Source organism: Xenopus tropicalis, chromosome 5, assembly GCF_000004195.4.
Source record: "Xenopus tropicalis strain Nigerian chromosome 5, UCB_Xtro_10.0, whole genome shotgun sequence".
NCBI lineage: Eukaryota > Metazoa > Chordata > Amphibia > Anura > Pipidae > Xenopus > Xenopus tropicalis.
This window is the reverse complement of record NC_030681.2, coordinates 13743631-13769640: the sequence shown is the minus strand read 5'-3', so window position 1 is coordinate 13769640 and position 26010 is coordinate 13743631. Positions and strand designations below refer to the sequence as shown.

At 41.0% G+C, this 26010-nt stretch overlaps 1 protein-coding gene across 5 annotated transcripts in view; it reads left to right on the top strand.

Moving 5' to 3' along the window:
- Positions 1-26010, top strand: part of prox1 (prospero homeobox 1) — a 64380-nt gene that overhangs the window by 17100 nt on the left and 21270 nt on the right. For 3 of the 5 annotated variants that reach the window (XM_012963949.3, XM_002934704.5, XM_018094114.2), the window contains exons 3-4: positions 1956-2069; positions 17576-17770. In XM_012963949.3, coding sequence (XP_012819403.1) covers positions 1956-2069; positions 17576-17770 — 309 coding nt within the window. The remainder of the gene's footprint in view (positions 1-1955; positions 2070-17575; positions 17771-26010) is intronic. The other 2 variants (XM_004914779.4, XM_004914780.4) reach the window with 1 other exon arrangement.

The following is a 26010-nucleotide window of genomic DNA, read 5'->3' as shown; positions in this document are numbered from 1 at the left end:
TAGGTAGGGGGATAGTTGATATAGTTGGATAAATAGATAGATAGTTAATATAAAGTGATAGTTGGATAGATTGATAGATAGATGATAGTTGGATAGATAGATGAATAGGTAGGGAGATAGTTGATATAGTTGGATCAGTAGATAGATAGTTAATATAAAGTGATAGTTGGAGTTGCATAGATTGATAGATCAAGAGATGGATGATAGATAAATCCATTGTAATGCCTTTTCCTTCAGTCATTATTAACCCTTGGGTGCCAAGATGAATAGCTAGAGTGGCGCTGCCATACGCCTTTATTTGAGAGGATGGGGAGAAAAGGCTGGGCATATCTGCAAAAGAGCAGCCCCCGTTCCTCGCAGCCACTCACGGAAGCACCTCACACTGCTGCTAAACAAGTAGGTGGCAAACGGCACTCGGCTGCTCCTGTTTAGCAGATAAAAACCTCCTCCTTGCGAGCAAATCAGCTGCAATATGAGGAAATGGCAGCATAAAGGCTCCTTTCTAGAGCAGGGAAGTCCCACTAAAACTCTTATCGGCCAGGCATAGGTGACAGCTTGCTGCGGCTGCGGCTGATTTTTTTTTTCCCTTTATCCATTTTGACAGATGGCACTGGCAAATCTAATGCACTTTTAGGCTTCTCTATCAGTCTAATGGAGGTAACCAAAGGTTCTTTTAGTTCTTCTCTTGGCACAGGAATGATTTCACTTCCATCATCTCCCTTAGTAATGAGCAAAAGGAGAAAGTCTTAAATAAGCTCCAAATGAAATGATCTTTAGGAATATTCTCAGATCAATTTAGGATATGGAATATCTATGGCATCAGACAAACTAACCTTTAATAAAACATTTTGAAGCTGTTGGGGGGGGGGGTCTGCGAAATAGTTCTGACAAATCATATAGCAATTAATTTGCTGAGGAAATCAGCAGCACAGATGTGCCCATCTCTCACCCACTCACTGCTCGCTGTAGGGTGCCAAGGCCAGGGCCGGAACTGGGTGGGTTGTTTTATTGCACATATAGAATTAGCTATTATCATCTTGTACATCTACTTGACTCTTCACTCCCTTCCTGTGTAAGGTGGTTTATTTCTAAGGGTGTCCTGATGTGGTGGAACTGTAATAGGGAGCAATTTTACCCTGCTTACCATGGGTGCTAAAGTTTCTAGACTCTGGTAGTGTTGGACTCCATCAGTAATTATGGGGCCCTATACTACTAAGCAGTGCTGTCCCCCCTTGGGGCTTCAATTATTAGCTTACGATTACCTGGACCCCTTGGGATGTGGGCCCAGGTAACAAGTAAAATCAGCAATAGTAGAAAATAAATTCTCTTTGTATATGTGGCCACACCCAGGTCCACCCTAGCCAGCCCCCAATTATGCCAAAGCCTCATTCCTGCAAAACCAGGTCCCTTTCGTGATCCATGAATTGCTCTTTTCCATCTCTGGCCACCCTTCTGCCATAGGGCATCTGAGTGCACTACCTCTTTTACCCCACTGATGGCAGCCCTGGTTGGACTGGCCTACCAGAGGATCTCCTAGTAGGCACCAGTCTAGAAGAATTCCCATCAACTAATCCTTATCCAAGATTCCATGCTATTTAGAAGTATCTATACCCAGGGTGTCACATTCTCTGCTGGGTTCCAGGAGGCCCAGTCCAAAACTGTCTCTCAGCAAATCATCTGTTGTTGGAAATACAAAGGCACCTCTCTGAGCCTTAAGGGTGGTCGACCTATAGGACAACCAGGGACACTAGGAACTGAATGGTTATAATCCAGATTGTGAGGGTATTACTTATTCTATAAATATCATTAAGCTCATTTTAACGATGATGGTAGCCCTCATCACTGGGTGAAGATGTCCATATCTACATTTAAAAACCAACCATCAGGGATGTGTCTTTTAATGCATTGAATGTTAATTACAATGTTTAAGAAACTTTTTTCCTTGACTAGCACAATTATACATGCAGGAGGGGCTTTCTCCAAATCACTTGAAAAAGGCCAAACTCATGTTTTTCTACACGAGGTATCCGAGTTCCAACATGCTGAAAACCTTCTTCTCTGATGTTAAGGTAAGTTCTCTTTTCTTCTTCATCATGGTCAGTGCTATGTGCTGGTTTGCAGTATATTTTGGTATTCATCTTGGTTGGGCAGAGACATTATCATTAGGCAGCTGTAGGACAGCACCTCTAGTGGCCATGAACTTGTGGTGCTCTTGCTGTTCCTAATAATAAAACTTCTACCCAATGGAATAGCTGCGTATGAAATCTAGGTAAGAATGAGCCTTGGAGGCATGTTTGTTTTCTTCTTGGGTTGAACAGTGAATGAACTCAGGCACAGAGTGATTGCTCATTTTCATTCCATTAGCCTGACGAAGAGAGCTCATCTGTAGGGCTCTTAAAGGAAATCTATAACGTCTAGCAAAGCAGAATTACTAGCAATGTGGGGGCTACAGAAACACCGCTCTGGTATTATGGACAAATAATGAGTAAATATTTTGACAAAAGAAAATTCTAAAAATAACAAACGTCACCTCTGGGTTCTTAAAGACTCAGGAAGGGATATTCATAAACATGACAGATGTTGTTATGGTTGACCCCCTGGGGGAGCTCATAAACATGGATGATGGGCCTAGTCTCATAGATAGGGTGAGATTTAGCTGAATGCTTATTTGCTGCCTTGATATCTTATATATTTCATGTACTTGTTTCTAATGTCTCTAAACTTGTTATGGGCCAAGGGGCCCACCTCACAAAGACAATTACAGTGAGATTGTGGGTGAGTGCTTATTTACTGACCCCATAGTGGTAGGGTGACTGTTACTCTAATGTTTCTATACATCTGTAACCTTGTTATGATCGAAGGGGGCCCAGCCTGAAGGCCAGTTAGGGGGGTTTTGGGGTGAGTGCTTATTTGTGCCCTGGGTACCCCTGGAACTATAGCAGGGTGACTGTTAACCCAATGTTTCTATAGATATGTAACCTTGTTATGGGCTAAGGGGGCCCAGCCTGAAGGCCAGTTAGGGGGGGATTTGGGGTGAGTGCTTATTTGTGCCCTGGGTACCCCTGGAACTATAGCAGGGTGACTGTTAACCCAATGTTTCTATAGATATGTAACCTTGTTATGGGCTAAGGGGGCCCAGCCTGAAGGCCAGTTAGGGGGAGATTTGGGGTGAGTGCTTATTTGTGCCCTGGGTACCCCTGGAACTATAGCAGGGTGACTGATACCCCAATGTTTCTATATATCTGTAACCTTGTTATGGGCTAAGGGGACCCAGCCTGAAGGCCAGTTAGGGGGAGATTTGGGGTGAGTGCTTATTTGTGCCCTGGGTACCCCTGGAACTATAGCAGGGTGACTGTTACCCCAATGTTTCTATATATCTGTAACCTTGTTATGGGCTAAGGGGGCCCAGCCTGAAGGCCAGTTAGGGGGGATTTGGGGTGAGTGCTTATTTGTGCCCTGGGTACCCCTGGAACTATAGCAGGGTGACTGTTACCCCAATGTTTCTATAGATATGTAACCTTGTTATGGGCTAAGGGGGCCCAGCCTGAAGGCCAGTTAGGGGGAGATTTGGGGTGAGTGCTTATTTGTGCCCTGGGTACCCCTGGAACTATAGCAGGGTGACTGATACCCCAATGTTTCTATATATCTGTAACCTTGTTATGGGCTAAGGGGGCCCAGCCTGAAGGCCAGTTAGGGGGAGATTTGGGGTGAGTGCTTATTTGTGCCCTGGGTACCCCTGGAACTATAGCAGGGTGACTGTTACCCCAATTTTTCTATACATCTGTAACCTTGTTATGAGCTAAGGGGGCCCAGCCTGAAGGCCAGTTAGGGGGGGATTTGGGGTGAGTGCTTATTTGTGCCCTGGGTACCCCTGGAACTATAGCAGGGTGACTGTTACCCCAATGTTTCTATAGATATGTAACCTTGTTATGGGCTAAGGGGGCCCAGCCTGAAGGCCAGTTAGGGGGAGATTTGGGGTGAGTGCTTATTTGTGCCCTGGGTACCCCTGGAACTATAGCAGGGTGACTGTTACCCCAGTGTTTCTATATATCTGTAACCTTGTTATGGGCTAAGGGGGCCCAGCCTGAAGGCCAGTTAGGGGGAGATTTTGGGTGAGTGCTTATTTGTGCCCTGGGTACCCCTGGAACTATAGCAGGGTGACTGTTACCCCAATGTTTCTATATATCTGTAACCTTGTTATGGGCTAAGGGGGCCCAGCCTGAAGGCCAGTTAGGGGGGGATTTGGGGTGAGGGCTTATTTGTGCCCTGGGTACCCCTGGAACTATAGCAGGGTGACTGTTACCCCAATGTTTCTATATATCTGTAACCTTGTTATGGGCTAAGGGGGCCCAGCCTGAAGGCCAGTTAGGGGGGGATTTGGGGTGAGTGCTTATTTGTGCCCTGGGTACCCCTGGAACTATAGCAGGGTGACTGTTACCCCTATGTTTCTATATATCTTTAACCTTGTTTTGAGCTAAGGGGAGGTTATTTAGTTGGAATTTGCGGTCTACATGAACTGTGTGCATCCCACCTACAACTCTGTTGATGTTTTTTAGGGTCCCCAAAACAAAATTCATAGCTGGGCCTCCATTTAAATGTACTCTTCCCCCAACTACATTGGGTTAGTCTAAGGGGCTCTGCCGGATCCCTATATCCCTGATCCTACATTAATACACCACTCAGAGAACCTTTTTTTCTACTAAACACACACACAAGAAGTGTGGGACAGTAACATAACAACTTGCCTAATAGTCTGTCAGGTAGTGGAACACTTGGGGGGGTTACGTAATTGAAAGCACTAAGTTTGCCCAGGAGCAGTAACCCATACAATCAGCAGGTCAGTGGCGTAACTAAATTCATTTTAGGCCCTCAAAACATTGGTAAATCGACCTATTTCACCAAGATATATTAAAGTTGCTTACTAATTAGGGCTTTACTGGGCCCCCCTGCAACCACCGGGTCTGCTTTCTCTGTAATTACGCCCCTGTTGCAGGTCGAATTTACTGATCACCTGTTTAAAAGCAAACATCTTATTGGTCGCTCCTGGGCAAACCTTAGTGCCTTTTATTACATATGAGGGCATTAAGTCTGGTAGATGTTTCGATGGGACATCCTGGCCATGGAGATGCCCCTCATTGTCCCTGGGTGTGTGCTTTCCCATACTTCTGCTGACACAAGCAAGCTGGAGCATCCCATTCTTCTCTCTTTGTGCACTGACGTTCCCCCCGTGCTCCAGCCGCTTAAAAAAACAAAAGTGATGATTGTGTCTTATTTACAACTTAATTTGTTGTTGGTGCCGTCTACACACACAGCATAAGGAGAATGAATAAACTGACAGATTCAGGCCACATTATTCAAATCAGGCCATGAAAGCTGTTGACTCCCAGCTGCATCCTCCCTCATTCTACAGAATATTGGGACCCTCCTTTTTTCCCCCCTTCTTTTTAACGCGAGCAATTATTTCTTCGCATCAACTTGATTTTATGTTAATAACTTTAAGTTTTTTTGTTTTTTTTTGTAAAGCTCTGATAGGATTTTAATTAGGGGCCCGGGGTAGGCACGGTATTATTATCCATGTAACGCAATAAACGTCGGCTTAGTTGAAAACAAACAGAACGGAGGGATTTGGGATAATAATGTGAAACCGACAGCGGTAGCTAAGTGCCGGTATTTGGTGGGAACGGTCAAATGGGTTGGTCATTGGGGGTTCGTGGCGGCACTTCTATGGGAGTCACGTAGGCTCCAGGCAGGATAGAAAAAAAAAAACCAGCAGAAGTAGCACCTGTCGCCTCATGGAAAAAAGGCAGAGAAAACAGCTAAAGGCGACACTTGAAGAAAATCCTTAGCACCTGTAGAGCATTATTTATTTATTTCTTCTCCATTGCTAGGTCTATGGAAATCATTTTCTTTATCATCATCAGTTTATAGAGTTCTGTATGTTGCCCCCTCCGAGAATCAACTATAATTCCAGTCCAGGTCCATAAAAATTCTAAAATTCTCATATTATACATTGTCATGTATAATCACTGGGCAATAACTAATAGCAACCAATTAGATGTTTGCTTTTTCTTTTGTTCTACCTATAGCTGGTTGAAAAAGGCTAATCACTGATTGGTTGCTATGGGCTATTGCCCAGGTGCAAAGTTAGCCAGTGTTTATAAATGAGCCCCTCTATATTTTATTATAGACAAGTATCAGTGAACCATGTGACTCATTACCTCTTTGAAGCCAGTGACATCACAAAGAACCATTTATAAGATTCCACATTTGAAACTGTTTATGGTTCCTGTGTATTATAGCGTGAATAAAGAACCCCCATTTGGAAAATGTAAGGATGTTACAAGTTACTGAGGAGTTCCATGACCAAAGGCCAGGAGCATTTATAGAGGTCATGGAACTCTGAGGTGACTTCTAATATCCTTATATTTTACACCAGGGGGTGCATAATTTATTATAAAACACAAGTTTCAGTGAGTCACATGACAGAAGTTACTTCACTAATAAGGATAATAATAAGGATATTATTTACAGCGTTTTCATGGCTCTTGTGTATAATGCAATATAGACACTAAGGGGCCTGTTTGTTATTCTTTGTAAGTTTGTTGAATAAAAAGCTGTGTAAAGTCAGTTCCAGCAGAAGTCACTCGAATTAATACTGTGTAAAAATTTATCTTTTATGCAACAAAGCCTGATTATATGCGGCAAATCTTGTCCCCATTTTTTACACTGCTTTGTAGATCTGCCCCTTAATGAATATCCCACCAAGATTCCAGGGAATAAACCAAGGAAAAGGCATAATTATACATATGATATTGTGCCCTATATAATGCCTACATGCCACTCATTCCACCAAAATAACTTAATTGAAATCTCCTAGAAATCAAAAAGTGACAAGAGTGGGTGCTTATGGGATGTAAGTGGGCCAGCATGTTCCGCGGGGGTGGGCCTTCCTGTAGGCGACTCCATATTATACCTTGTAACAATTGGTAGATACTTATACATCAGAGATGTCTGTTTGTCCCTTACATGGTTCCCATGGTTTTTCCCAGTGTCCTCACCCTGTAATTGGTCTGCCCCAAAGTAGGAAGCACAGATCTGTGAAAAAGTTCAATTACACTGACAATGTAGCAAATGGGAAGCAGAGGGTTAAAATAACATAAATATGCATTTAGGAGATTAAGGAGAGTGAGTTAATACTTATCATCTCTGATAACAGCGAGTAACGGTGTCCTGTCCTTGACTTGACTCGATGTATTGTGGGAAGGGACAGGATGGGGTTAAACTTACAATTAAGCTGATGAGGTTTAATATCTATTGGGAAGTGACATAGAGACAGTAGAACAGTTAACTCTACAATGAGCAGAGGGGATAAATGGGTTAAATACACAGCACAGGGTTAAATTCCTTTTTAAAAAGTCAGGTCATCATTATTCCTAATATTTATTCGATAAAGGGTAAGTAAATATCCAAGTAGAAACAGCAGCAAACAAACAGTTGCACCGAGACACAAACATGGACGGCAGGTACTTGCGCAATTAACCCCATACACGGCCCTCTCGCTGCCATTGGTGAGAGCAGGCTGGCATACAAACAGTTAACCACTGCCTGACCCTGCAGCATGTAGCAGGATTATCCATCTATCAATGGGCCCGGTTCTCTAATAGCTCCCTTTAATCTGCTTTGGACAAGATTAGATTGATTCACTCTATAGAGAAATATATATATTTATTTATTTAGAAATTCAGGATTTATTCACCCTCCACCCCCACCCCGGACTCTTAAGTCTCAAACTCTTTGCTTTGCACCCCATGCCACCAACCAGGGCAGGAACGACAACTCCACATACGGGTTATAAAAGGGGGGGGTTACAAAATGGCACAGATTGCATTTGCCTCCTTGTTAGCGGAAATCCTTCTGCTGTTTGGGAGCGGAGCATATGCTTAAAGCGGCGCGACGTGGAAGATTCAATTCGCGTTAAGCACAAAATGTAACAGTCGGGCCGAAGCCAACAGAAAAGAAATCAGTCAAACCTTGAAATTGGAAATAGCTTTTTTTTTTTAAATCTGTTTAGCTGCTATATTTATTCTCCAACAAAATCTGGTAGATAATATATATATATATATACAGTATATCTATCACAATGGTAGTTATTGTATTTATCTAAGATTGGGGGCTTATATCAGGGATATGGAACTTACACAGGATATGGCCTTACACGGGCAGATTTCAGATGCAGATATGGGTCCTTCAGAGCTTATCTGCCTGTTTATTTGCACCCCTGACAGGCCTGATTGATCTCGATCGGGCAGGCTTGATTTTCCGTCAGATCAGGGACCCCATTGGCACGTTGATATGGTCCTCGATCCAAAGGCCTTTATACCCATGGCCAAGCGATCAAATTAGTCCGATATCGCCCAGTTGTAACTATCTAATGCTCTGATTGGTTAATGGGTGTCCTAGCCCTTTGAACATTCTAATTCAAGTTGATTTCCAGTTCAATTCCATTAAAAAGGTGTCAAAAATGGTTATTTTATCACAAATCAAAAGGGCCGTGGTCTAATCTCTAATGAACAGCGGAATGGGCTGCACACCTGTTGTTTCAAACTACAAGTCCCAGCAGCCTCAGCATGAAATTATACAATCAATAATTAATGGATCCGTAAAAGATAATTATTTTAAAATGTAATTTGCCCTTCATTAATTTTTTTATACATATTTTGCTCCCAGTTTGCACCTCCTTACCTCCATATCTGTATAAACAGTAAAACAGAGGGGATAACTAAAGGCAATTTTGTATTCATTTCAACATAGGCCCATTTTAAAAACACTCCCCCCCCCCCCTTGTATCAGTACAAAGCTGTGGGAATCCTCCCTCCGAAATAGAAAATGATTAAAACCCCCAACAGACGGACACCCCTGCCATTTAGGGCTACTCGGTTCTGGTGCTTTCCTCCCATCATTAACCAGAGCAGAGCTACAGCCGCTTATAAATTATGGATATAAAATTAATTTTTTCCAGGCTGATTATGTGGCACCTTTGCCAACGGCTCTGGGCATAAGATAAGAATTCCCCCCCCCCCTACTATTAATATGAAAGTTTATTCACCGACATTTCCATTTCTACTTAAAATAATACTTCTCCGTGCTGTGCTTATTTTGCTTCCCTTTATAGCGCCCCACAGGGAATAGTTAGCCTTGACCTCATTAGGTCTTTATAGGAAGCCACCGAGGGGTCAAGCATAAAGAATCCATTTATCCTGCATCTTGGTCTTTCTTGTAAACTTTCCCTGCACCCCTACGGCTCACAGAGTGTTAAGTACCCTCGGCGCTGTATAAATCTTGGGATTAAACGAGTCCCATTCGCACAAGCAGCTCACATCTCCTCAGTGGGTTTAAGAGAAAATAAAGGGTAAGTGCTCACATAGACAGCAAGCCAGTCTCTGAGCATTGGAAAATACCTGGAAAATTATTATTCTCCATTATTTATACAGCCCTGGCACTTTACAGATTATTCATGATTTACATCAGTCCCTGTGCAAGTGGAGCTTACAATCTAACACCCCTACTCCACTGGTAAAAGTGCAAATTAAATTATGACTTTAAAGGGGTGATTTGTCAACGTTCGAGTTCAATTTTTTTTCCACAATAACAGTTTTTTTTTAGCTAAAACTCCCAAAATTGGAATTATGGTTCAAAAACTTGAATGTCTGATATCTACTAAGTGCAAAAAAACCCGAAAACTTGAATGTAAAACTTCGGCATCTAAAATCTTACGAGTTAATGTAGGAGTCAATGGGAGTTGTCCTAGGCAATATCAAGCCATATTTGCGATTCAAGTTTTTTTTTTTAAATTTATAAATTTACAGATTTGAGGTATTTGAGTTTTTTTATTCAAACAAGTTTTCCATATTAACAAATGAGCAAACATTCAAGTTTTTTTTAAAAAAAGCAATTTTATTTGAATTAGAAAGAAACCCTCCAATTCCCAAACTCGAAAATTGCTAAATAAGCCCATAAGTTTTTGGATTGGGAAGATCACTCTAAATGCAAAATCAAACTTTACACACACACATATATATGTGTGTGTGTGGGTAAAGTTTGATTTTGGATTTAGAGTGATCTTATATATATATATACAGGTAACCCATTATCCAGAAAGTTCCAAATTACGGAAAGGCCATCTCCCATAGACACCATTATAAGCAAATAATTCAAATGTTTAAAAATTATTTCCTTTTTCTCTGTAATTATAAAAAAGAACCTTGTACTTGATCCCAACTAAGATATAATTACCCCTTATTGGGGGCAGAACAGCCCTATTGGGTTTATTTCATGTTTAAATGATTCCCTTTTCTCTGTAATAATAAAACAGTACCTGTACTTGATCCCAACTAAGATATAATTACCCCTTATTGGGGGCAGAACAGCCCTATTGGGTTTATTTAATGGTTAAATGATTCCCTTTTCTCTGTAATAATAAAACAGTACCTGTACTTGATCCCAACTAAGATATAATTACCCCTTATTGGGGGCAGAACAGCCCTATTGGGTTTATTTAATGGTTAAATGATTCCCTTTTCTCTGTAATAATAAAACAGTACCTGTACTTGATCCCAACTAAGATATAATTACCCCTTATTGGGGGCAGAACAGCCCTATTGGGTTTATTTCATGGTTAAATGATTCCCTTTTCTCTGTAATAATAAAACAGTACCTGTACTTGATCCCAACTAAGATATAATTACCCCTTATTGGGGGCAGAACAGCCCTATTGGGTTTATTTAATGGTTAAATGATTCCCTTTTCTCTGTAATAATAAAACAGTACCTGTACTTGATCCCAACTAAGATATAATTACCCCTTATTGGGGGCAGAACGGTCCTATTGGGTTTATTCAATATTTAAATGTTTTTTAGCAGAGCATAAGTTATGGAGATCCAAATTACAGAAACATCCCTTATCTGGAATACCCCAGGTCCCGAGCATTCTGGATAACAGGTCCCATACCTGTATATGTATATATATCGCTATATATAAGTATCGCTGAGCTGTAGGTCTGGCCCCCTTGACAGCCAAAGGCAGAACTGTGCATAGATACAGTAGAGACTGATAGATACATAGATAGGTACTGTAGATACGGGTAGGTACATGGATAGAAACTGTAGATACTGATAGATAGATAGATAGACAGACAGACAGACAGACAGACAGACAGACAGACAGATAGATAGATAGATAGATGATAGATAGAAAGAAATATACTGTAGATAGATATATACCACAAAGAGATATAGACACCTACTGTACAGGTATGGGACCCATTATCCAGAATGTTCGGGACCTGGGGTTTTTCTGATAAGGGATTCTTCCATAATTTGTATCTTCATACCTTAAGCCTGCTTAAAGGTCATTAAATAAACTCAATAGGACGGTTTTTAGTCCAAAAAGGATTAATTGTATCTTAGTTGGGGTCAAGTACAGGTACTGTTTTATTGTTACAGAGAAAAGGGAATCATTTAACCATTAAATAAACCCAATAGGGCTGTTCTGCCCCCAATAAGGGGTAATTATATCTTAGTTGGGATCAAGTACAGGTACTGTTTTATTATTACAGAGAAAAGGGAATCATTTAACCATTAAATAAACCCAATAGGGCTGTTCTGCCCCCAATAAGGGGTAATTATATCTTAGTTGGGATCAAGTACAGGTACTGTTTTATTATTACAGAGAAAAGGGAATCATTTAACCATGAAATAAACCCAATAGGGCTGTTCTGCCCCCAATAAGGGGTAATTATATCTTAGTTGGGATCAAGTACAGGTACTGTTTTATTATTACAGAGAAAAGGGAATCATTTAACCATGAAATAAACCCAATAGGGCTGTTCTGCCCCCAATAAGGGGCAATTATATCTTAGTTGGGATCAAATACAAGGTACTGTTTTATTTTTACAGAGAGAAAGGAAATCATCTTAATGGCGTCTATGGGAGATGGCCTTCCCATAATTCGGAGTTTTCTAGATAACGGGTTTCCGAATAACGGATCCCATACCTGTATAACTAAGGTTGGTGTGAGTGGATCCCAAGCCCTGGCTCTGCCAGATTAAAGTGGAAGATTAATTTGGCAGCTAATTCTTTTGTTGGGTATTTAGGAAGCCTCCCGTGCCCATACTGAGGCAATGCCATCCCGTGGGAAACATTAGCCAGCGAGCGCGGCTTTTCCTCGGCACAAACACTGGCCCCTTTTTAGCAGTGATTAGTTTTTGCACCAACACATTAGCGCCCTACAGATGTCTTCGCTTTTCTTTGCAGAACAATCCATCCTTCTTCCCCTCTTTTGTCAGGAAGACAAAGGAGATGGTAATAATAAATAATTATGAAAATGAAAACACAAACGTTTCCCTTGTTTACGTTGGGGGGGGGGGGGGTAAAATAAAGGGGCCAAGGAAACAAAAACAGTGTTCAGCACAAATCTGTTAAAATCACAATTTTCCCGCATCCGTATGTTTATGCAAATCATCGCCTTTGTCTTTTCTGCAAGTGACCTTATGTTGGAACGTCAAAACCTTCTCCCGCGGGGAGCAGTAATGTTAGAGTACAGCTGATATGTAAGGGCATGTAATACCAACCATGGGAAAATGTGTCTTTTTTAATAGTATAACGTATTGGTCTTCAGTTTTATCTGGAAGTTTTTGAATTATTCATATTTGCTTTTTTTGAAGCTCTTCACTTTGGCATTTCATCTAATATCTGGTTCCTAGGGTCACTAGCCCTAGCAACTGGGCCATGTAATAGTGTATAAGCCAACATTAGAGCTTTTTCTGAATTATTTTATTACTTTGAGGTGTTTAGTGAATGTACCATATATCTGAATCTCATTTCCTGGGTGAATATAATGGCTATGGAGTTGAAGAGGTTGAATATATTGCTGCATATACAGAAATCTTCTTTTTATGGTTGTTATGGTAGTTTTGCCTCACAAATTCCCTAACCCCAGTCTATTAGTGGAGGTTTCCATCAGAGTATTTTAGATCGACCCACTGAATGTATTAATGTAGCCCGTTCATTGAATAAAAGTCTTCCAACTCCATAACTGAATACTATAATATTAGTTGGGTGGCTATGGTGATCATAGTTTTTCCTCACAAATTCCCTAACCCCAGTCTATTAGTGGAGGATTCCATCAGAGAATTTTAGTTCAACCCACTGACTTAGTTCAAGACCTCTACTGCTATTCAGTATAGCCCACTGCTGGGAATAACATGGTTCCTCTGGAAGCTTCTATCACGTTATCACCATGAACTTTTTTATCAGAATGTATTAATGTAGCCCGTTCATTGAATAAAAGTCTCCCAACTCCATAACTGAATACTATAATATTAGTTGGGTGGCTACGGTGGTCATAGTTTTGCCTCACAAATTCCCTAACCCCAGTCTATTAGTGGAGGTTTCCATCAGAGTATTTTAGTTCAACCCACTGACTTAGTTGAAGACCTCTAGTGCTGTTCATAATAGCCCACTGCTGGGAATTAAGCCCCTTGGTTCCTCTGGAAGCTTCTGTCAAGTTATCGCCATGAACTTTTTTTTATCAGAAAATATAATAAAAGTCTCCCAACTCCATAACTGAATACTATAATATTAGTTGGGTGGCTACGGTGGTCATTGTATTGCCTCACAAATTCCCTAACCCCAGTTCATTAGTGGAGGTTTCCATCAGAGTATTTTAGTTAAGCCCACTGACTTAGTTCAAGACCTCTACTGCCGTTCAGTGTAGCCCACTGCTGGGAATAACACCTCTTGGTTCCTGTGGAAGCTTCTACCAAGTTATCGCCATGAACTTTTTTATCAGAATGTATTAATGTAGCCCGTTCATTGAATAAAAGTCTCCCAACTCCATAACTGAATACTATAATATTAGTTGGGTGGCTACGGTGGTCATTGTATTGCCTCACAAATTCCCTAACCCCAGTTCATTAGTGGAGGTTTCCATCAGAGTATTTTAGTTAAGCCCACTGACTTAGTTCAAGACCTCTACTGCCGTTCAGTGTAGCCCACTGCTGGGAATAACAACTCTTGGTTCCTGTGGAAGCTCCTACCAAGTTATCGCCATGAACTTTTTTATCAGAATGTATTAATGTAGCCCGTTCATTGAATAAAAGTCTCCCAACTCCATAACTGAATACTATAATATTAGTTGGGTGGCTACAGTGGTCATGTGTTTAAAGATTTCCAGCCTCCCACCCCCACTAAAAAGTTGCCATCAGTGTTTCTTTGCATTGACCAGTGCCCAGGGTTAAATTAAGGGGCTGATTTACTAATCCACGAATCTGAATCCGAATGAGAAAAATTCGGATTGGAAAGCGAACATTTTGCGACTTTTTTGTATTTTTTGCGATTTTGTCGTCACCGTTGCAACTTTTTCGTAAATTGTCGCGACTTTTTCGTAACCGTTACGACTTGCGCGAATAGTCACCACTTTTTCATAGCCAATACAAATTTTGTGAATTGTCGCGACTTTTTCATAGCCATTATGACTTTCATGAATTGTCGCAACTTTTTCGTAGCCATTATGACTTTCGCGAATTGTCGCGACTTTTTGTATAGCCATTACGACTTTCACGAATTGTCGCGACTTTTTCGTATTGAGCGCTCGAAAAATTTGCGACAATTCGCAAAAAAGTCCCAAAATACCGATCATTACGAAAAAAAACGCATTCGGACGCTTTTCGGACGTTTGTGGATTAGTAAATGTGCCCCTAAGACTTATGGAAAAGGACAGGAATTATTAGTTTACTAATACATTATTCCATGCTTTGCATTTAATAGCTTATTATTCCATCATCTTTTCCACTCTCCATGTGGAGGCTACCTTCTCATTGTTTCACTTTCCAACACTTTTTAATGGCTCCGTCCATCCCGGGACAGCCTGTAACATTTCACTTGACTTCTACAAGGGTTGCAATTGGTTGCTCCAAGAGAAAACCTCGCTGAAAGATCATCAAAGAGGTCATCAAAGCCCGTGATCCCAGTCTTTACACAACCCTCAAAATCAGTTCAGAACATTAAACACTCAGTATAGGCCAGTTATCCACCGGGTCGTTCCATTTTGTCACTTTGCATGTGATCTTTCTGTTAACCACCCCCATTGTTTTCTTTTTCTTTCTCTCTTTTTTTTTTTTAAATCGTTCAAACAAAACACTTTAAATCTCTCTTTATTATGCCCTGTTGCTAAATGATGGCATGCACACTTACTTTTTCTTGTTCTCATTAGGTCATTTCTTTCTAGAAAAATACCCTTTCTATTATTTTTTTTTTCTATTCTCTACAGTACTCTGGTCCATGTGAGACAATGTCTTGTAACAATACGAGCGCCTAATCTCCATGTCAAAGCAATTTTCATTCCTCAGTGCACAGCCTGCTATCATTTTGTAATGTTTTGTTTCTTATTCTAAAAAGAATAAAAAAAAAAGGGAACAGTAAACCGTCACGGGGGCCTGTTGTCCTTATCTCAGTGTCTGGAAATTTGGACAGTGTATTTTACTGCTTAGATAAAATGGAAAGGACTCCAAATTCAGCAAAACCGTAATGGCTTGACGTTCTATTGAGATCCGGCAAAGCAGAGGATCAGATAACTGGGGGGTTCGTCAGTTGTGTTTTTAATCAGGTTCCCCGCAAGGCTGAATAGAAACAGAACAGACACACTGAGAGAAAATATAATTCTTGGATAGGTTAAGTACATGTTTGAACTCTCGCAAGCAGAAGCGATTTGACGATGACTTAATCATTTTCTGGTCAATTATCTGCAAGGACTCTTGCAACTGCATGGCAATTATGATGCAAGATGGCCTTTTGGGAGGAACACCAGTCTCCCTGCTTCTGTTTCCTCAGATTCCCTGCCATGAATTTTCATTCACTTCATTATCTTCGTTAACATAGAAACAACTTTCTGTGCGGTAATTACAGCCCCCATGCACACTTTAGCTGTCATCTTGATGAGTCCTGCATGTTCTCATGGCCTGTGTTTGATAAGTGTTCTTTGTTGATTTTTGATTAACGTTCATCTCGTTCCGGGTCTTCAGAAGAGCGTATGCATCTAATGACAAAAGGCAGGGGTGCCTTTCGTATCAGTCGGCGAGATTTAAAGCTATGGGAGTCCCTCCTCTGTCTCGGAAATCTGAGAGATGCTTCCTGTAAAATATCGGACAGTCTGTAGCAAAATACTGTATATAAAGACGTTATTTTTGGGGTTTATGAAGTAAACAAGCTGTCAACTCAAATAAAGGAATTAAAAAGTCACACTAGTTATGGTTTAGGTAACAATGGGTCCTAACTTCTTATTTGTTCATAAAAGAATATTCAAATGGAAAAGTTATAGAAGCAGAACAGTCTAGACTGTCAAGGTTCGGGTTGTTTTCTCTGGAAAAATATGTAGGATATAACTCCCAGTTCTCATTAGGTTGCTTCTAAGGATCCTGAGATTTGTAGTGCAAACTACTAGGGAGTCACTGAGATTTTTTTATAAAGAATTCCATTTTTAGTGACCAAACAAAGAGACAAACTCTATCTTCTGGGTGAGGATTCATCTAAGATTTATTTGAGGTTATTGTCTGCACGGAGCGTGGTGTCCCATCCAACAGATTTCACTGTGGCTCATGTTTCCAAAATGTTTTCATTGTGCGTAAGTGATTATCTTCTATATAAAGGGTTTCTCAAGAGACCTGGTTAGGATAAACATGACTGCCTTTTTAGAGCAGAAGACTGCACTGCCAACCTTGTTTCTCCTTTGATGTTAAACAAAGCCTCCGTCAGAGCTGTGGGATATATCTTTAGAAAATATTATAGCTGATAATAATATTTCCTGAAGATACATCATACAGCTATCTTAGGAGGGGGTGCAAATAGGAGCAACTGGCCTGGGCCCATACATAGTAGGGCTACCTAGAACAGAACAGTTTTAGAGCAAGATGGTGACAGTAGGGTGTGAAGGAGACAGAAGGACAAGATGTCAATAGTAACACTATGTTTTGCTGAACAAGCCTGTGACCTTTGAGTGGGTGCTGGTAGTTTAAGAACTGCTGATGGGATATAGGTTGGGTGGTCCTACTTTATACAAATAATGGGCCCCCAAAAAGTTTGTTTTGTCTCAGGCTTTACCATAATTAAACAGTCGGTTTACCAACATGAGGCACATAAAGACCCATATGCTCAGGGTTGCTTTTGCTTTGGGGAAATGTGTAGAATTGGACCACACAGGTGAAGTTATAGGTGCTCCTACTGAAAACAGGAATTGGACATCATAGGCAACTAGGCTCTCTCCAAGGTGACAGAATGGCCTGGATTACCTATTAAATACATTTGACCCACTGTTATCCAGGTCAAGGAGAACATGCTATTACCCCAAACTATTTAAAACTTAACATGTCAGTAGTTCATACAACTTTAAGTGTCAATGGTCTAGATTCAACATTTTGGATCACCCTCACATAATAAGGGCATCTTATTAAATGCCTGTGCCACATGGCACTTTGCATGTTTATGGTGCATGAGTATTAATTTTGTTTCATTGTCTATTACAGTTCAACAGATGCATCACCTCCCAACTCATCAAGTGGTTTAGCAATTTCCGCGAGTTTTACTACATTCAGATGGAGAAGTATGCCCGGCAAGCCATTAACGATGGCATCACCAGCACTGAAGAGCTGTGCATCACCCGAGATTGTGAGCTGTACCGAGCTTTGAACATGCACTACAATAAAGCCAACGACTTTGAGGTACGCTCATCTGTGGCGCTGGGGATAAGCGCTGTATTGGCTTTAACAGCCTGCATATCAATGTCATGCATTGCCCTAAAAGGCGTAACTATGGAATGGCATACATGGGGTTTGGAAAATGAAACACTAGGCCACTGTTGTTGCTAATTACCATTAATGACTTAGGTTAAATGAAAATGCTTTACATATTTGCAGAAGGTTCTTCGTTTGCCTTTGCCTCCATTGTGAATTTGGCTGTATTCTGCTTCTGTTGGTATTGAATAACATGAAATGGTGCTCTATAAACAAATGGGGCTGATGTTAATGATGATGATGATAATACAGTTATATAGAGTTTGTAGCCAGAGCTTAAATGTTTGGAGACTTATAATAGCATGTAATGCTAAGAACAGCAGCAGTCCCAACACCTTTGACCCACAATCATCTCTTCTCATTGAGAAAAGGTGGGATACCGTATATCTGGCAGATGGTGGCAGCAACAGGGAGGCAGCCATTGGGAAAGCTTGCTTGGCCTGTCACTATCAGCACCTACCATAGGCAGCTTCATTTTAATTAGTTCAATGTGAAGAGGTAACAGACGATTATATGTGACTTGACTACCACATTTCTCCATGAGAGAACCATAGTGGTCAAAACACCACATGTGCATTAGTCCTTAGGGTAGAAAGAAGAATTCTAGAAGCCGGTAGATCATTTCAAGTCAACTCTTCCCTACCCTAGATAACTCTTCAGAGTATTCAACACCTCTATACCCTACTACACCTTTTACATTGTACACTGCCCATTCCAGCAAGCTTGTTTAGCAATCTAATGGCTATTTCAGCAGAAGCAGCAGATAGTTCTGCCACAGGGTTATGATTGTTGAACTCCTGTGACATGCCCTGCTGAAGATTTTATGGGGTCTTCTTTTCTAACCATTGATAATGCTTAAAAAAAGAACTCCCCTAGGTTATTCTTTTGTAGGTAGAAGATGCCATACTGCTTGTTGTGCCAAAGTAAAATTCAATATCATTTATATATTGCGTTGGCCCATCAACCTTAGCTGACAAATTATTAGTACAAATAATAATATGCTTGTGTGGCATTAGAATACTCTTATTTTGCTCAACGAGGAAAACCATAAATTGCATAAAACCAGTTATTCAAACATTTCCCTACATGATATAAGTATCAATGCATTAATTCCTAGCTTCCAAACTAGACTTCTGTCAGTATGTGCCATCACTGTTCCAGGTTGCAATCATGGCAAGGTCAAGGTTAGGAGTTTAAATAAATTGTATTAATCAAGTCCAACCTGTGACCCATTAGCTGTTATTGAACTAACTAAGAGCCTTTGTTTTTGGTAGGGTGTGGGATTGTACTTCATCAACAGCTGGAGAACCTCAATTTGGACATGTTTGATGCCAATGCTGAAAATCCAGGGTTTACCTTTTACATTAAAATAGGCAATCTTGTGGTGAAACTGGATCTGAAATGGTTTTAGCAAGCACAGCATTTGCTTTATATAGCATTAGTTCCTCTCAGACACAGTTTGCTGATCTTTCAATGTGATTAACGTCCGATATGATGCTGTTCCTTCTGAAATCACAGCTTGAGCGCTACATGGTGGTGCCACCCTAGCGTGTCTTGAAATGTACTTGACTTTCACATTCACTTGTTAGATAGGTACACACGGGAGATGATTAAGCACCGAACTCGTCCCCTCATAAAGCGTGTCGCTGACTGGCCATTCCCCGTAGTGTGCCCTGCTATAAGCCATTAAGAGCAAAGTCAAAGTAGACAATGAAGATTTTCGCCCCGTCAGTTTAACTGCGGCATTATGGGCAAGGCCCAGAGGTGCTTACAGAAGCAGAATGCACATTCAGTTATTCTGTTGATGACTAACATTTCAGATGAACTTCCCATGTTAATATTCAAATTCTCACCCTGGTAAAATAAAAGCAGAATAGCAGAAAGCATGGCGGTGGATAAGAATCCATAAGTGTGCCTGGTTATTACTATTCCCTTTATTTATATAGCGCTGACATATTCCACAGCGCTATACAGAGGTTATTCCTCATTCACATTGGCCCATGCCCAAGTGGAGCTTGCAATCTAAGGTTAAGACTCACTGGAAGCCATGCTTTTTTTGTGCATTTGAGACAGGACCAGTTATATTCTGTAAGTTCAGAGGAATATGGTCTTTAGCTATAGTTTTTCTACATAGGCCTTGCTACAAATATCAGGAATGTATTTAAGCTCACTATTTATTATTGTTATTCATGGTGGCTTGTTATACTGTATATGCTGGTGATCAATGAATATGTCTGACAGACCATGAGTCCAGGTCATTTAGCATCAAATCTCCACAATGGGGTTCCTTTTTTTTTACCTGGGGGATCTGTTATAAAGATAAACGTCAAAGCCCTTCTCAAAGGGTCAACATCTCTTCAAGCCACCCACATCCACTATCATGCCCCACCTTATATATTCCGCTCTTTCTATTCCTACCATGGGAATTCCATCCCTGGATTCCTTCAGATCTTCGATGTAAACTCAAATTATTGTAGCACAAGGCTTGACCCAGTCTTGGCACTTGTGGGACAATTATTGAATCAAATGTGAACGTCTGAACTTATTATCCTCCTCTTTATGTTTGTAAATTACTCATTCACTTAGAAGGCGAAGGGACCCCCTTCCTCCTATTGTATTATAAGATTCACAGCAGTAGGAATACAAGAAGTGCTTTATAAATCTAGATATACGGTACATTGAGATAGAGCACTGGTATCCCAAATGACTTTTGGGGTTTTGGTTATCTGAAATAGATTCCTAAGGGATATATTGAGTAAATGGCTCAAAATATTGTGAATTCTTGGAGTATCCCAAGAGAGTTAATATTACCAGTATGCACTTGAATTACATTTACTGCTGATAAATGTAGCTATAAAAGTGTAACTCACTGGGGTTGGCCTTAGAAACCATTTGGTATGGCCAGGGTCCCATCTGTACATACAAACTTGGGAGTTAGCTTCATCAAGGAAAACAAATACTTTTGATTAGTTACTAATAAAGGTCCCCCATACACGTGAAGATTCGCTCGCTTGGCGAGGTCGCCAAGCGAGCGGATCTTCGCATGATATCCCCACCTACGGGTGGGCAATATCGGGGAACATGTAGGCTAATTATTATAATGGCGGCAATTGGGCAGTCGGTTTGGGGACCACATCAAGGAGCCGATGCATTCCTCGATCCGACTGAATCGATATCTGCCCAATTTCAGGCCAGATATCGGTCGGGTATGGCCGTCGTTTCTGCCCCCCCATTGTCCTTTAATAGACTTATTTTAAGTCTATTAAAGGACCATGGAGATCAATGCTGAACAGCAAAGGCACCATTTTTGGTAGATTACGAAAAACATGAACATTGCTTCTTCTCGTAGAGTCAAACCCTACGCGTTTCGCTTGATCCCAGATATAGGGAAACAAACTGCAGACATTTTCCTTTCTTTTTTCTGCTGTTCAGCTCCATAATGATTATTCTTAGCAACTCTTCCCTGTGCAGTAGCTGTTCATCGATACCAGGAAGCGTTTTGTAACCTCCGTTTCAATGTCCATCAGTACGACGGCGGCTCCCTCTAGTCTTATAGTGGTTCCAGCGGCAGCCCCCGCGAGCTATACTTTAAACCGACTTAGTCAACAGCTCTATTAGTCCTACCAAATCGTGACCTTTTTTCAACATCCTTTAAGAAAAAAAAGATACAGTGTAACGTGGCTTTACTTTTTCCTTATTGTTCTTTGTTGAGATGAACAAAGCATTTTCTACAGTGGGTATAGCACATAATTATACAGCTTTCAATAGCGGTGCCTTGGCACATATCAAAGTTCAGAAGAGCCTTTGGAAAAAAAAAAAAAAAAAAAGAAAGATGTTTTGTGGCAGCGTACGGAGGGTCTCATCTTTCCTTCAGAAAATAGTTCAAGGCTCTTCTGTCAGGCTCCCCTACTTAGAGCTTTTTCTCCTCCTGCTTCATAAAGTTTAAAGGGGGGATTCAGTGGAGTCCTGTGATCTAGTTCCTTTGAAAGATTGTGCACAGAGAAGTCCTTTGACTTCAAGAGTTCACAGATTCATGTCTTTAGGTATCATATGTCTGACCTTATCAGTTACTCTATTTAATGTAGGAGAAAAAGTCTAAACTCTTTTGTGTTGGCCTGTTTTGCATCTGTGAAATGATTTGGTGAAAAAGACCATCCGTTTTGATACGCCACAGAGAGAAGTCAATTCTGGCTGTAACCTACCCTGTGGATCGTTCTTTTTTTTTTTCTTTCTCCTCCTTCCCCCCCCTTGTGTTTTGTGTATGGACGATTTCACATTTAGAATGGAATTATGCAATAACAGCGCCATACAATACCAACCTTTTCCTCGCTGCTTCGCCACCTCCACTTGATGCATTGTGCCGGCCTATTTTTTTTTTAATTTGCCTTTTTTTTTTTTGTAAAAGTGACTGCTCCTTCCGTCACCAGGCTCAGATAGAGTCTCGGCCAGCGGTAGGCTTTCCCTTGCTGTGACCTACCCTAAGGCCCTCATAATTAATTGTCCTTCCGAGATGAGGAAAGTTCAAAGACAGTGCGTGCGGTTGATGTCTATTGTCTGACATTCAGATCTCCTTCATGCTACAAGAAGAAAAGTTATCAATAGACACACACACACACAAAAAGTGGAGCTTAATCTAACAGCTGCTAGTAGTTATTAAAGCTCCCAGTGCAACAGATCAATACCTTTGTCCATTTATAGATTGAAAAAAAAAAAAAAGTTTTGGGGGCAAGCTATTCCTATTAAGCATTGATTTAGCTCTCTTACATAACCTTGGGCTTAACCCTTTGATGCCAACAGCATGGTACAAACAAGATCATATTGGTGTCAGTACACCATAATAATTCAGAATAAATCATCATAAGTGGCCATAAATTTTCCTACCATACCATAAAACAGTACCTGTACTTGATCCCAACCAAGATATAATTACCCCTTATTGGGGGCAGAACAGCCCTATTGGGTTTATTTAATGGTTAAATGATTCCCTTTTCTCTGTAATAATAAAACAGTACCTGTACTTGATCCCAACTAAGATATAATTACCCCTTATTGGGGGCAGAACAATCCTATTGGGTTTATTTAATAGTTAAATGATTCCCTTTTCTCTGTAATAATAAAACAGTACCTGTACTTAATCCCAACCAAGATATAATTACCCCTTATTGGGGGCAGAACAGCCCTATTGGATTTATTTCATGGTTAAATGATTCCCTTTTCTCTGTAATAATAAAACAGTACCTGTACTTGATCCCAACTAAGATATAATTACCCCTTATTGGGACAGAACAGCCCTATTGGGTTTATTTAATGGTTAAATGATTCCCTTTTCTCTGTAATAATAAAACAGTACCTGTACTTGATCCCAACTAAGATATAATTACCCCTTATTGGGGGCAGAACAGCCCTATTGGGTTTATTTCATGGTTAAATGATTCCCTTTTCTCTGTAATAATAAAACAGTACCTGTACTTGATCCCAACTAAGATATAATTACCCCTTATTGGGGGCAGAACAGCCCTATTGGGTTTATTTCATGTTTAATTGATTTATTTAGTAGACTTAAGGTAAATTACGTAATTTCCCTTATCTGGAAAACCCCAGGTCCCAAGCATTCTGGATAACAGGTCCCATACTGTAAGCAAATTCACATCTGATCAGTCAAATATTTTCTATTTAATAAAAGGGAATACTCATGCAGAAATGACTAATTCGGCCATATGACTTTTCTCTTCTTTACTAGGCAGATTGCTATTAGGGATGAAAACAACCAAACTGGAATGGGAAGTCGCCAGCTCCTTGAAAAGCTGGTTCTATGTGGGATGTAGGACTCGTTTACATGTAGATTCCTTCTGCACTTCTTGTCTTAAATCTAAGGAGCATCTGAATTTTTCTGCTGGTTCTTTTCTATATAAGGGCTCCTTAAGCAGTCAAATCTCATTTTTGAGCTAACCTGTACCAATTCTAAAAATACAGTGCTTGGGTAAAAAAGAAAAAATAGAAAACCAGTGTCAGTTTTAGACTAGTAATTCCAGCCACCTATTAGTCCTCCATCCATGAGTCCTTGGCATCAATCTAACTGTAAGAGGCCAAAACCAATGATGCTAGAATATACATTTCCAGGGACATGATAGGGGTCACTGCAACGAGCCCTTGGGGCCTGTTGTGTTGGGGATACCGGCTGCAGTTCGGAGCTACCATAGTGCTTGGATAACTAAACAGAGCCAGGTTTTTCCACTCAAGCTGAATGCTTGCCGGCGCCCCATTAGAGCGGATGAGATGGAACTGCTCTTTGCTAAACAGCAAGCATGCAACAGGTTCCCTGTACTTAAGAAGAAACCGTAGATACTATCGTACGTAGACACAGCTAATACGGCCTTGAAAAAAAAAGCACTCATCAAAAATTAAAGTTATTCTTATGAATCTTTAATTGGAAGCAATGAAAAGGGACACTGGCAAAGCCAAGCGCTTTGTTTCCAGATTCTCGTCGGGGTTGCGAGCTATTGTTTTCTTCACTTTCTCAAGCAGTCATTTGCTTTCAACTGACACAAGTCACTTAGGAGAACAGTTAGGAGACTGCCCTAGGACAGACACCTTGCGTATTCACTGCCAGCCGCTGACAAGGGTCACTTAGCAGAAGTCGGGCTCACTGCTTCCAGCTATCTCGGCACACTACTCGGCGCAATATATCCTACTGTTGTTACTTTAAAGTGAAAGAAATGATAGAATACACCTAGATGTCAAAAACAAAGCAATCCACTTCAGTTGGAAGCATTTTACCATGGTTCATGACAGCATGTCCAGATAAATTAGGCTTCAGGATTAGTATAAATCATTTATTAGGTGCAAAGAGCAAAAACATAGGAGCATTCCGCCATGTTTTTTGCACGTCTTTGCACATAGAAGAATTGGCACAGGTCACCTAGCTCCAAAACATTCTCACTGATTAATACAGTGCTGCCCATGATCAGCAGCTCTGTATCCATGAGGGGCAGATGGGGGCAGACATGTAGGCGCCGCACCACCTGTCATTCAGCTATAGGCTGCAATGGAGCCCTATACTGCTCTCTCACCTAGTGCTACATTTCAAATGTAACTTTATGCCCCACTACTGTTTCCAGATTTGGTTGGGCAATTCGGCTGATTTCGACCATACTTCTAGTTCATTTGGACGTAAATGCATAATTCCCTCCCTGAATCAGTTGTGCTGACTGATAGATTAGGTACAAGAAGGGGCTGGATCGTTTCTTAGCAAGTGAGGGAATACAGGGTTATGGGAGATAGCTCTTAGTGCCAGTTGATCCAGGGACTGGTCCGATTGCCATCTTGGAGTCAGGAAGGAATTTTTTCCCCTCTGCGGCAAATTGGAGAGGCTTCAGATGGGTTTTTTTGCTTTCCTCTGGATCAACTGGCAGGTTATATATAGGCATTATGGTTGAACGTGATGGGTGTACGTCTTTTTTAAACCTAACTTACTATGTTACTATGATGACAAATGCCTTGTGCACTGTTAGGGCTCTGGCACACGGGGGAGATTAGTCGCCCGCGATTAACTCCCTGTTCGCGGGCGACTAATCTCCCCGAGTTGCCTACCCCTGCCATCCCACCGGCGAACATGTAAGTCGCCGGCGGGATGGCAGACGCGACGGGGCGATTTCCGGAAATCGCCGAAAAAGACTCACGAGTCTTTTTCGGCGATTTGCGCGAAATCGCGCCGCCGTGTGCCAGAGCCCTTAACTCCTCTTTAGTTCATGCTACTCTAATGCTATCTCCCCCGTGTGCCAGAGCCCTTAACTCCTCTTTAGTTCATGCTACTCTAATGGTTTGGGCTGGGTCAACTCAACGGAAGAATGGAAAGGTGGCCATACACATTCAACCAACAGACCAACTGGATGAATATTGCAAAGGATTGGCCAGTGTATGGCAACCTTTAGGGGTAGAAAAAAAAATCCCCACTCATAATCCAATATTTATTTTGTCTTATATTCAGTATATAAATATATTATCATAAAGCTCCAACCCATACTCTAGCGCTACTATGATTATTTTTATGCTCCTCTAAATCCATCTCCCAAGATCACAGGCATTTCACACCCTCAGCCAACGTGGCATCGAGTGTTTTTTGAGTTCTAATACAAGTGGCAAATGGCACAAAGCGAATGCGCTCCCCC